Below are 13826 nucleotides of genomic sequence, written 5' to 3' on the forward strand. Positions count from 1 at the left end.
ATATCATGAATAAGTGCACCTTTGAAAAACACACAGGAAAGTTGTGTGTTTGGGCTTGTTGTTTCAGGCTCACAGAACCATAATTCCCATTAAGTCCATTAACTGAGGCTCTCTTGAAGTGACTCATTGTGAGCTCGGCTGCAGTGTCGCTTTAAGAAGGAGGTGGGCAGCGCTCCGATGACGCAGGAATAATCCTGAAAAGATGCTTCAAAACTCCAAGCCGCAGCCAGCGTGTGTGGTGGCTGCTGGCTGAACTGGAACGATCTCCGAGCCTGGCAGGATCAGCTGCTGAGAGAACATTTAAAGCAGGTTCAGGAGCCTATCGGAGGAACTCTCAATGCAGAATAAAACACGCACATCTGGGCAGATTCGCTTATTTAAAAGACAAATAGAGTTATTTACCATAAAGCCATTTACGCACGGCGGAGGGCTCTCAGTTTGCAGCTGGATGTGCACTGCCAAGTGGAGCCAACTTGAGGAAAGAAACATTTGAAGAACATCTCTGCAACACTTGGTCATTTACCTGAAGTGGGACTTGGAGAGTCGAATCATGCCAGATCTCAGCACACAGTGTGTGTACTTTTTGATGCTCCTGAGTCCAGTTATGACAGATACTATCACCGAGGACATAGACGTTTTGGTATTTTTACCTCTAAATAACTCCTACCCTTTTTCACACGCGCGAGTGGCACCGGCGATCCGTTACTCACAGCAGCGGCTGAAGACAGACGGAGGACAGTACTCCGGCTTCCACTTCAACATCCAGTTTGAGAACTCGGAGTGTGTCAATGATGCCCTGTTCAAGTTAGTGGACAGGTCGTGTGGCCAAAAGCCGGATCTGATTCTGGGTCCAGTGTGCGAGTACGAGGCGGCGGCGGTGGTGAGGCTGGCATCCCACTGGGACATCCCAGTGATCTCGGCAGGTGCCCTGGCCGCCGGCTTCAGCAACAAGAAGAGCGAATACTCCCACCTGACCCGCATCGCTCCTTCCTACGTGAAGATGGCAGAGACGTTCACCGCGATGTTCGAGCACTTTACCTGGAAGAGCGCGCTGCTGGTGTACGAGGACGACAAGGAGGAGCGCAACTGCTACTTCACTCTGGAGGGAATCTATCACCTGATGGCTAACTTTGACATTAAAACATACGCTTTCTTCCACGAGAATCGCCTGGACACTGACGACATCCTCCAAAACATCCACGAAACTGAAGGTAATGCATATTTCAATACGTCCTCTGTATCCTAAATTAATTAGATGATATAGAAACTGTTTTTAAGGTCGGCGTTGACCTTTTGACATGATAGTTTTGCATCACAACTAAGTGCTGGTGTCACTTTTACATAAAAAAAGATTAATCAAAGGGAACATATTTTTTCCCACTATGTCGTGTATTACAGTATTACAACACTTTAGAGCGTCATAGCGAGGAGAAAAGTGGGACTGATTTCCCAGGGCCAAATTAAAAGGGAGCCCTGGAAAATTAAAAGTTAAGTTTTATTTGCATTTTTTTTTATTTCTTAGTAATTAGTGACATAACTCAAAGAAAACTGACTAAAGATATTGGATAATCTTTTGAAATGTGGAGTGGCATCACTTCTTTAGCTGCATTCAGACGCTTTTCACAATATTGAGATCTCTAAACCCTTTGGGATTTCTTCCAAAAGCATGGGAATAAATGCATAAGTGTTCCACAGATTGCAAGAAATTGGTTAATTTATAAAATATTTTTAAAAGGCTTGATGAAAATGTTTTGTTTTTGATTTTTTTGTTCTAATTTTCAGGTAAATTTCTTGTACATTTTATTAATTTCTTTTGTCATTGCTCAGTGCCTTCTGTCCATATTTGAGAGTTGAAACTCTCTTTGGCCCCTCTCATGCCTTAAAGTTGCTAAAAGGTTTGACTGCCCCTGCACTAATATATGTTTCTAAACACAGCTAGAGCCAAGTAAATGACTGATTATGCTAATGGAGCAACAAAATACGATATCATGTTTTCCCTCAAGAAAGAAAGAAATAAAAGGGAAAGACAGCAAACTGACTTTGAAAAAAAAACCACATTTTAAAAGGTGCATGAGAGAAGGGTGGGGGGCCCACTGAGACTGCATATGCATAGGGCTGAGAATTTGGTGCTACGCCCCTGGCAATTCTTGTTGGCTTCACTTGTCATTCGACTTGCAACAGGATGAGATTTTTACCCTATGATAACCCTCTCCAAAAATATCATAGTGTTCACAATATCACAATATTACAGAATTAACATTAATATGAATGACCTCAAATGAACAAATGTTTCATCACTATAATTAAACTTGAAATAGTTTTTAATATTAAAGAAGTATGGGGAACTAGTCTCCCTTTTTAAAACAGCTAAAATAGAGGCACCCGGTGGCTCGGATAGAGTGGGTGCCCCATGTATGGAGGCTGTGTCCTTGCTGCAGCGGCCGCAGGTTCAATTCCGGCCTCGGCCCTTTGTTGCATGCCATCCCCTCTCTCTCTCCCCTTTTCATGCCTAAATCTGTCCTATAGATTAAAGGCATAAAAAGCCCCAAAAATAATTTTAAAAAAAGAAAGAAAATAGCGAAAATAAAGATGACATACTCTGTCCAGCTGTGTTTTTTTCAATACCATAAATAAGTAACTATTAATTTTCATATCATGGTATACCGTGAAACCGGTATACCTCTGCAGCCCTAGTTGTCATCTACACACTAGTTTGGAGCTACAAACATTACTGCTTATTAATACCCCATGAATTAATATAATCAGTTAGGCTTTGATAGTCAAGATATTCCAATTTAAAATGTCAAATATTTTTGTGTTTTTGTATGCCATACCATTAGGTATTAAATTTGAGCTGCAATGAATTATTCATTATTAATATTATTATCAATTGAATTATTTTTTTCATTGATATGGTGGTCTATAAAATGTCAGAAAATAATAGAAAATGCACATCACAGGATCAGAGGTGACATCTTCAAATTGTTTGCCCATCAACAGTCTGAAACTCAAGAGAACTACAAAAACTCATGATTAAAGAGTAGGTTTCTAAGACTCAGTTGCCCATATGTAGGCCCACATTAAAACAGTTATTAAGCATTGCAAGGTAATTATAAGATATATTATGGACACTCAAATATAATAAAATAAAAAAATATAAACCAAAAAGATTGCTTTTAATTTCTAGAATTTCTAGTATTTTCTCATTTCTAGTATTACGGTGTACTGCAGTTTTGTGTCTAAGTGGTGTTGCCATACTGCAGCAGAACACTACACATGGACATATTCAACTAACATTAATGTCTTCATTACTTAATATTTGTCACATAGCCAACGAGATGTCTGAGTCAAGTGTTGGTGTTGGCTGCATGTGAAATTTACTGTAGCACATTTAACTTTTTGCATATTCATATAGCATACTATATAGCTGTACTTGCATATGATAAATAATATTATGTCATGGAAAATGAGTTATCAAAATTTAGATTTTTTTGGTAGAGGGACCCAGCAGTCCCCTGGGCGGATTTAATCCCCTGCTTTGTTGACTCCATGGCTACGGCCTTGTGTTATTTTACTTTTTGTTCTAAAGTTTAGCCAAAAGTAGTGTGAGAATTAAGCAGTCTGAGTTAGTGAATATCTTTTTTTTTCTTTCTTTTTTTAAATTCCATTTAATTTGCAGCTCATCGTGTTAACATGATCCAGGAAAACACAGAGGGAACACTGTATTAAACAGACTGATTTTGGAGGATAATCACCTGGTGTGTTAAACTCAGACTGCTGGAGCCTTGTGTTAGCTTCAGCTGAACTGTAGAATGCATTTCACCCTGAACAAAGAGTTTGAAGTTTGTCCCTTGTCACTTACATTATAAATCACAAAAGGAATACATTTTCACTACAAAGTACCAATACAAAACACTTCAGACTACAAGTAGCACACTCTGAGCGTGCCTGAGCACGCGCGTGCTTGAGCAGAGTTCAGACTCATGCATGTGCCCAGGCACGCTGCTCAGCCGTGCATGAAACTGTTTGTACTCATTTTAAATCCAAATGTATTAGTGGAAATGCAAATGTTTGGGAAGTACTGAACCTATGACTGGCTAAATGAGGCTTGGATTATATGGCATGCGTTGTATGAGAGTTTGTTATTGATTTGCTGTTGTTAAATGTGGACTCTGTTTACTTCAATTCATGAAGAAGGTTCGACTTTTTAGGATTCTCACATGAGAAAAACAAAGTTTTTCCCACAAATGAACGGAAACAGGCAGCGATTAACTGATATGGAAAGTGTCATTTTGTAGGTGAATTGTTCCTTCAGTAATTTGAATAAGTATTTGATAGGTTATTAACATTCATGAGCTGCAGAGCTTAATAAAGACACTTCATCCATCCCTCCTGTTAGAGCTGACAGGCATCTGTGTTTCATTTTTCCTCACCCCACCCGCATTCCCCATCACTCGGACATACTTACATAATGTCCCGCTGCTGTTGGCATCACACATTACCATATGTCTACACACTAAAGAGATGAACCAAATGGGTTAGTTGTCTGAAATTGTCAAGAGGACTTTAGGGTTGGGCTAGGTGATGTGGTTTTAGAATAAAATTGCAAAATTTTTAGGCTATAGACTACTAAAATACAAAAAAAAATTAAATAAACTACAGTTACAATATAGTAAAGGAGCTATTAACCAGCAGCGATTCAATCTGATGCCCTTCTGACATGTGTCATGCCTATGCGACAGGGCTGTCCGCCAGCATACAATATAACGGGTTCGGTCTAGCCGCATTTCACCTGATGCCATCCAGCAGCATTTCATGTGCACGCAAAATGTGCCTTTCATTGTCACCAACTTGCACCAAAAGCACTGTCAAAGTGACGTTATTTTCCAAGTTCAAAATTAGAACGAGCCGGAGTGAATGTTTGTGAGCTGAGTAGCAGGTGGAACCTTTTACGGTAACCTTGGCCACCAGTGTGTGAATGTGACAAGTAGCGTGAAAGTGCTTTGAGTGATTGAATAACTAGAAAAGCTCTATACAAACGCAACTTCATTTGCCAAGTCCATTTAGACTTGTATTTAGACTGAAATACAAGTGACCAAATCATTCATCATCATCATCATCATCATCATCATCATCATCTTATTCTGAACAATTTCAAAACAAATGGCAGTATCTCAGGTGGGCCAGTCAGATATTTATGAATAACAAAAATAACTGAAATGTTGTTGGAAAAATAAGAAAATAAGACACTTTGAAATTTTCCATAAGCTTTCAAATGAGAACTTTAAACATATTAAAGGTATGATGTAGCCACATGGCCCTCTGAATAAATGATTTTGGGGGAAAGTGAACCTCAGCTACTAGTCTAATGTAACTGTGCACATACACATGCTGTGTTTTTAAAGCTAGATGATGTGACAAGTCCCGCTGTTGCAGCACTTTTAAAGCCAAACCAAATGTGAATGTGTGTGTGCCGATCCTGTTCCAGCACTGGATCAGCAGCTTACAACTACAATCCTGTGGTCATGACAGTTTCTGATTACATCACATATCAGAGAGGTGGCTGTTGTATAAATTAGCATACATTATACATGCTAAATGCCGCAGAGCCACAAAGTGCACCTGATGGCAAGAAATTAGTATTCCCGGCATGTCAGGTGTCTAACTGAGAGGTTTGAAGGGTTTCAGCAGAGATTTTACAGCTTTAATCAGACTCTGAGCAGTGTTAAAGAGGAGAGGCAGGCTTGCTTCAGCACGTTTTATCAGCATGTTTTATTGGAGATTTACATGCGTATAAAAACTCGTTAACATGTCTAGATGAGACGTGATTTTAAGATTTCCTTTTTGATGATTCTATTCCATTTCTCAGTTTTGCACACAGCTTTCAGTGCCCTGGCACTTGAGCTTATTGTGACTATGCTGCACACTGGAGTCAATCATGCTGTCACGTTTACATTTCCAGTACAACATCTACAGAAACAGAAAGATTGACGTACATAAATGTGGGGTTTTGGGTTCATGAACTCGAAAATTGTGCAAGTGCATAACAATGCAACTGCTAAAATGATCTTGTAATCAATGCCCTTCAACAGTCTCAATACAGTCATTTAAACATTTCTAATATCTATACTGTTAAAACCATTATAGACTTTCAAAATCTATACATATCTTTAACCCCTTTTCCACCAGAGGAGCTCTGGTTCTTGAACTTGTTTCGTCAGGACTCTCAGAACTTTGGTGCTAAACCAGCATGTGTTTCCAGTTTTAGACAGAACTATTGTAATATAGGATGTAACATCAACGGATGGCGTTGCACGATGTGTAATGGAGGTAAAAGCAGTCGCAGCAAGATGGTAGAGTATTGGTTACCTGCAAGGTTTTGTTATGTTATTACTGATATTAAGTTTTATCCAGAAAACAAGCATGGACCAACAATTAATGATAAGAGGGTGTGGAATACTAATACATGCCAGACCCTTTTTTAACCTGCAGAATATGACACACCCACTGATGCCATCATGGCTGGCACCTCAGGTTGAGAAGTGCCATGTTTGGTGGCTAAAAAGCAGTTGAAAACTTGCAAAAGCACAATCGTTTCTATTATTTGTCAGTCTCAAACAGTGATCTGCAGCCTGGTAGGCATCTCCTCTTGGTGACACACCATCCAACATCCTCTCTTGTCAGCTCAAATACTAAGTCACTTTAGAAAGGTTCATATGATATGTATTTGTGGTTTGAAGAAACATACAATGCCAATAATTAAATCTGGTAACTTGCCCGAGGAGTCTGATTGGTTTCCCGTTTTTCACATTTCATGTTTGAAATGTTTTCATAGGCAGAATGCTGCATCTAGCTGGGCCGTGGTCTGTTATAATATTAAAAAGAATAACTTTATTAATATAGCACCTTTAGAAACAATTGTTTACAAGGTGCTTTGACAGACTAAGCAAAGGCAGGAACTTGGGGAAGAATAAAAATAGACATTAACACATGCCAAACAGAGAAAGGTCTAGAACAGTCAAACAAATCCAAAACAAAATGCGAACACAAAGGGTCAACAAGAATAAAGCGAATAAAAGGAATAACGAGCAGATCACAAAAAAGGCAGTAAAAGTACTAAATGAAAAAAGATTTAGAAAATAAAATAACTGCAATAAAAGATGATAAAAATAATACAAGAAGCAATTCAACAAGATGACAACACATCAGTGGGAATAAAACAAAGGAGATAAAAACAGATGAATAAGAGATAGATGAACAACAAGTTAATTTCTTGCATTCTGCTGAAATTTCCTGCATCACGTTTTTTTGTTTGTTTGTTTTCTCTTTTGTTTTCCTGTCTTTTTTTTATGTAAAAGAAAACACAGGGGCAGGTGGCAATTAAAAATTAAAAATAATACTATATGTAATTTGGTAATAATAATAATAACTTTATTTATATAGCGCCTTTTAAAATAAGTGCTTTGACACAAAAGCAAAAGCAGAAATGGGAAATAGGGAAATATAGAAGGCGATACAACAACAGAAAGCCAAACTGAGCACAAGCGAGACGAAACTAGGGTAGAATTAGGATAAAATTAAAACAAGAGGACGAATAATGGAAGATGCAGGACACAAAATGTCAGTATAAAATCATAAAAACAAAAAGACCAAAACCAACAAAAAGCAATAAATGCAATAACAACCACAAATAAAGGGAAATAAAATGTCTAAAACATGAATATATAGTAAAATAAATAAAAAATAAACAAAAAGAAAAAAAGAGATAAAAACACATCATAACATAAAAGTAAGTCTATGAAAATGGGTTTCAGGAATCAATTTAAAAGAAGTCACTGATTCTGCAAGCCTTATCTCCTCAGGTAGGTCATTCCAAAGCTGAGGGGCCCTGCTCGACTTTGGAATAGCCAGAAGGTGATCACATACTGATGACACTTGCACAACAGCTACATATGATATGGAGGCTTATAGGACAAGTACTGTAGTTACCTGAATGTCCGTGACAGCAGTTCAGGGAGATGTGGATGCTGCTCTGCACAGCCATTGATCTGCATGTGTAAACTGTAGTGGCTATGACAGCAATGGAAGTTGAAGAGGGAGGGGCAGTGGCTTGTGTGGTCTCGCAAAATTAAAACTGAAATGCAACCCGCTTTAAATTCAGGATTTAGTGCCATGGGCAAGACTAAAATTTAGAAAATTAGAAAATTAATATAAAAAAATTACTTATCAAGTCACAGGGAAAAAGAGCAGGTGCTTGAGCAAGAGCACTGTGCTAAACATGTTATGTTTGATGTTATTTGATAGCATGAATATTGATGTTTGGGAAAATAAATTGTAAGCATTCACAGATTATTTCCTTTTGTGTTAATGCATCATTAGGGGGGTTTCCATCACCGGTTTGCTCATGACTTAAGCAAATATTTTTGAAGAGTAATATGATGCAATAAAACCTCTTGTAGCGCCTGCTGCATCATGCACGAGGGAGCCAGTTCCCATTTTTTCTAGAGTTACGTGTTTGCAAAAGGCATATTATTAATTACTCATTTCAATTTGCGCAGTTCAGGGGTTATTGAAAACAATACATGGGGCTCCTAGTTTAGATGCCATACATTACTTTTGTTTTTTAAAGGAACATGCAGCTCATTCCTGGCTTGCTTTAGATGCATCAGCATTTCATTTGTGTTGATGTAGTTGCTGATTGAGTTTGTCAGGTTTAGAGTTCAGGAACCCCATACAAATAATTTGCAGATAAAAGATTTACAAAATACTGGTAAATTGGTATAAATAATAAAATATAAATACATAAGCAGGTGTTAATTATCAACACCATATAATGCATTTGAAGCCTCCTTAAAAACACATTTTTTTTTTCCAGTTTATATGATAACTGATTTGCTGATTAAGATGCTTTTTTTGTACTTCAGTTAAAGCGGTCGAGGCCTCCAATATTTCACCACAGTCTTCCTAGATTATTCAGATGGCTCACATTTACATCACATTTACATTTTGAAAAGCTAATTAGACTGTCAGATATAAAGTTCATGGTGTCAAACTGGCATAATAGGCTCATTAAATCCCTACAGACAGCTGAAGGCAGCTGGACAGTTACGTTTATAAATCTGCAGACTCTGGTTGGAGAGGTGCATTATGCACGTCTGTCTACTGTATTTAACTTCATTAAATCACATGCAAATTAGACCAGCCTACCACAGAATACAGAAGAAATCCCCACACCACTACACACATCATGCTGGTCCTTATACCATCAATTTTGACTATTTAATAATAATAATAATAATAATAATAATAATAATAATAATAATAATAATAATAATAATAATAATGATATGTCAGGTTTGAGGCAGGATGAGAACCCAAAAAGCAGAAACACAAAAAAGGAGCCACAAGTACTAATAAACAGCAAGCTTTAATACTGAAGAAAATCCACAAAAAAACAACAGGTGACCAAAAATACAAAGGACAAATTAAAACATAAGCAAAAACTAAACCGTTTGTTTCAGTTTTGTTTTTGCTGCAGGTTGATGAAAAGCACTTGGATAAAACACAGGGCAGGAACCCGGCAGGGAGAACAGGAACGAAGCAGCAGGGAGAACAGGAACACAGCGAGGAAAGAAGGCAAACTGACAAAGGAAAAAGGGAAAAACAGGTATATATACAGAAAGGCACTAATCAAGACAATGACACACAGCTGGGTAGGTGGACACAGGAGCAGGAGGGAAAGGCAAGGATTGGTGAAGTAAAGAAGGTGTGATTGGGAACACTAGGGTGGAGCAAACAAGACTTGAACACAAAAGCACAGGTGACACACAAGGAGTAAAAATAACAAAATAAAACAAGAAACAGAACATCAGTAACTAGAAACAAGGAGAAAAAACAAAACCCCCAAAGTCCACATTATAACAAAACCCCAAAACAATGACATAATAATAATAATAATAATAATAATAATAATAATGATAATAATAATAATAATAACAACAACAATAATGATAATGATGGGACTTATAGAGTAATTACATACAAAATAAAGAATATAAAATACTGAAAGAGGCTTACATAAAACTCAAGGACAAATACAAATACAAAGAACAGAATTTATGGGGGAGATATTGGATTGCTAGGGCTAATTAATCATATGTTACTTCATTTTTTGCATGTGGCATTTCATGTTTTACACTTGAAATACATGACAGTGCAAACACAGTATGACGTGACCACTCATAAGATATATTCTAATTAAAACTGATATGGGGGTGGATAGATATGATTCCCCGCCATGCTTTCTGTTGACTATGTGTATTATCACTGAACTTGCCAGACAACAATATGAATTTCTTGAGAAGCAGATTAATGTGTTAAGTTATTTTCATCATTTATCAGAGGTATGAGACCAGCCGGTGAGTGACGAAGTGTGGGCACGTTTACGTGGATCATGTGACCGACCGAGGGCAACCACATACACACACACATACTCGACAAAAGGGCACTTTGGGCATCGAGAGGAAAAGGGGCAGGTGCTCCAGCACCCTCCGCCCCCCCCCCCCTGCACGTGCCAGGACCAGTGATATGACCAAGAGTTTTATTCACTTTTAATCACCTTCCAATTTGTATTCTGCATCACCCAGCCATTTGCACTTACTGCCACAGCACATACATGAACAAAAATGACATGTGCACATGGAGACACCCAAACAGTCTGTGTACCCAAGACATATCACATAACATGATGTTATACTTGTAGAGTCAAAATAGGGCTCTATTTATTAACTGTAGTGTCCTTATTTTATGAATGACACCAAGATGTCTCAAGTTAACACCAAGCACAGCTGCATGCAGTGTCTCTCAGTGTCTCTTCTTGCGTCAGTACTACAGAGTGGTATTTGTTTCAAGAGAGCATATTGTCATAAGATATTATGACATAATATATTGTACATGTATTTATTTTCATAAGATTATTAGTCTTGCAGTGGGGAAATTCACAATATTACAGCAGCTATGAGAAGAACAAAGAAGTATAAGCAACGAAGGAAACAATACGATAGTAAAAACATAATTACAAATATAAAAATATTAAGATATTAAAAATCAGTCATAGAACGGTCGGTATGATATGAATGAAAATGCATGTAAAACAGTTTGAGTTTGTTTGATATCATACAAATTAGCGGCCCGCAAATGACATTCCATCTTTTGTAAAGTTACTTACGGAGGTTAGATTTATGCAGTAAAAGTTTAGGGAAAAAAAAACATGGTTTGGTGTCACTAGGTTTAGACAAGAAAAGTTATTGTGGTTTGGTTTAAGAAAAGAAACGTGGCAAGCACATACCTTAAAATGACTCAAAGTTCAGTCAAGTTCACACGGTTCTGAACACACATCTTCAGGGGAGAGTTCTGATGGGAAAGACCAGATTTTTCTGACCAATCTACCACTCCAACCCACCTCCTTGCAAGATAGCTCTGGACTGCATCTGTGTTAACTCCCATCAGCACATTGACCACATGATCACAGCCTTTCAAAATATGTGGGATATTTATGAATTTGGGTACATTACTTTTTGTAGGAAAACATTTGAACAGTTAGAGAGAACAGCCTGTTTGGGAGCACAACAAAGACACATTTGCTCCATCACAAAATGCATAGAAAGAAAGATCCAGTGTTTTTATTATTATACCCTGGTCAATGGCCGGACGGGACGGGGTGTGTCTACATGTTTCGACCATTTCTGGGGGATGGGGAGGTGGATGGGTCCTACAAACAACCGAGTTTTGTGTGGGAGTCCAGAATTTGATTCCTGTGTGGATTTCAGAGGGGGGGTTTGTACACTTTGTGCCTTTTTTTGGCCTAAACTTAACCATCCATGACCATGATGGTCTGCATTGGTTGCCATGTGCTTTTGTGTAAAAATAAGGACAGTGTTGTGTCATCCCACCATGTGCATTTGTTGACATCACATCATGGCAACAATATCCTGGAGCATTAACAGCTGACGTATGAGGTTACCTAAAACATCATAAGTAGACACGGAAGGTCACTGACAGAGTTGGGATGAGAATATGTTGGATTAACAAACGCCATCACTCTAGACCTCCACACTTCCCTCACTCGTCTGCCCTCAAACCTTGTCATTAAACTCAGCTGTGACTCAACACCGCCCTCTGTGATTGGATCCTGAGCATCCTCATGGGTAGACTGCTGGATGTGCGGAAAGACACCACCCTTCCTCCCCCATGACTCTGAACACCAGGGCCCCTGAGGGCTACATACCCAGCCCTCTCCTGTTCACCTTATTCACTAACAACTTTTTGGCTATCCAGCTCCAACACCATTACTCGGTTTTCTGATGATATGACTATAGTCAGCTTGATCACCAACTGTGACAGGACAAATCCCTGATATATTGGTGCCAGGACAAACTACCTCCATCTGAACTTCAGCAAGACAGAAGGGAAGACAACAGGAGCGTCAGGTTCCTCTTGGGTAATATCAGTGAGGATCTGAGCTGGACTTGCCACACAGACACCATCACGAAGATTGCAAGACAGCAGCTCTTTTTCCAATGCAAACTGGAGAAGGTTCAACATTGACTCCAGGATACTCTGCAACATCTACAGGGGCATCATTGAGAAAATCATAACCGCCTGCATCACCACCTCGAATGGCAGTTGTACTACAGAAGGCTGTGAAAATGGCACATCACCAGGATGGAGCTGCCAACCATGGAGGACCTCCTCCTGCTGTCAGCATTGGTTAGAACACCTAAAGGATTATCAAAAACCCCATCCTCCCCAGCCACAAACTGTTCTGCCTGCTGCTACCTGGCAGATGGTAGCGCAGCACCAGTCCTGCACTACCAGGTTCAAGGATGGCTTCACCCTGCAGCCAATAAGATCTGAACTCTTGAGCTCATCACTTATTGTCACTACACATTTATATTTGACTTTGTTTTATAGGCTGTGTGCAACTCTCCTTATCAAAAGTTCATGTTATGCATACTATATACCTGTTTACATATGGTTTATTCATTTGTAATGGTCTACCAAAAACACCTTAAATTTTATATATAGTTAACTTCTGCCATATTTTATGTATTAGATTAGCATTTTGATTACCTTTTTTTTTTACTTGCATGTTTTTATTTGATACATATTTAATGAGAATTGTTGGAGGGAGCCTGAGATCTAATAACATCAGAGTTCAGGAGTTCCTCGCATTAGCTGGCTTAAAAACCTGAAACCCTATTCAGGGTTACACAATGGTAGCTCCCTTTTGGTCGATTTACTCAGTACAACATATACATTATGGGATATCACGCCCCACTTGACCTACCCAAAAACACCTCTATTCCCACCTCTTAAAGCAGATGATCTGTGGTGATGTATGTGAGGCCCCAGCCTGCATATATGTGTCCAGCCATGGAAAAACCAGGAACAAGTCGCCTGGGGGAATTTTGAGTTATTTGCAGATCCTGAAAGTGTAGTTTCTAAGCTTTCCAATGATGTCTAACACATTGTTGAATGTAGACACTCCTCAAACTAGTTTTGTGAGAAATCCAGCCTCAAAGTTTCTGAAAGATTCTCACCTACCTGGGGAGCCAGATAACAGTGGCTGCTCATTTACATCACATTTACATAAACCCAACCCACATACGTATGCATACATCTGTCACCACTGTCCTCCCCTGGTTCAGAAACCCTTCCCCGAGAGCTGACAGTCAAGGTCGTCTGCCTATGTTCCTTGATCATCTCTTGGAGTACGCCACTGTCAGACAGACCACTGTCTACCCACATTATGGTGCCCACTTATG

At 38.9% G+C, this 13826-nt stretch overlaps 1 protein-coding gene across 1 annotated transcript in view; it reads left to right on the forward strand.

Annotated features, from left to right (window-relative positions):
- The first annotated feature begins 215 nt into the window (after positions 1–215).
- npr3 (natriuretic peptide receptor 3) overlaps positions 216–13826 on the forward strand; it is a 41430-nt gene continuing 27819 nt past the window's right edge. Inside the window, exon 1 of the mRNA XM_042489008.2 lies at positions 216–1211. Within this exon, the coding sequence (XP_042344942.1) occupies positions 551–1211 (661 nt within the window). The 5' untranslated portion in view covers positions 216–550. The remainder of the gene's footprint in view (positions 1212–13826) is intronic.

This window comes from Plectropomus leopardus, chromosome 4 (genome assembly GCF_026936395.1).
Source record: "Plectropomus leopardus strain MGB_pleo_1.0 chromosome 4, ASM2693639v1, whole genome shotgun sequence".
In the NCBI taxonomy this organism is placed as follows: domain Eukaryota; kingdom Metazoa; phylum Chordata; class Actinopteri; order Perciformes; family Serranidae; genus Plectropomus; species Plectropomus leopardus.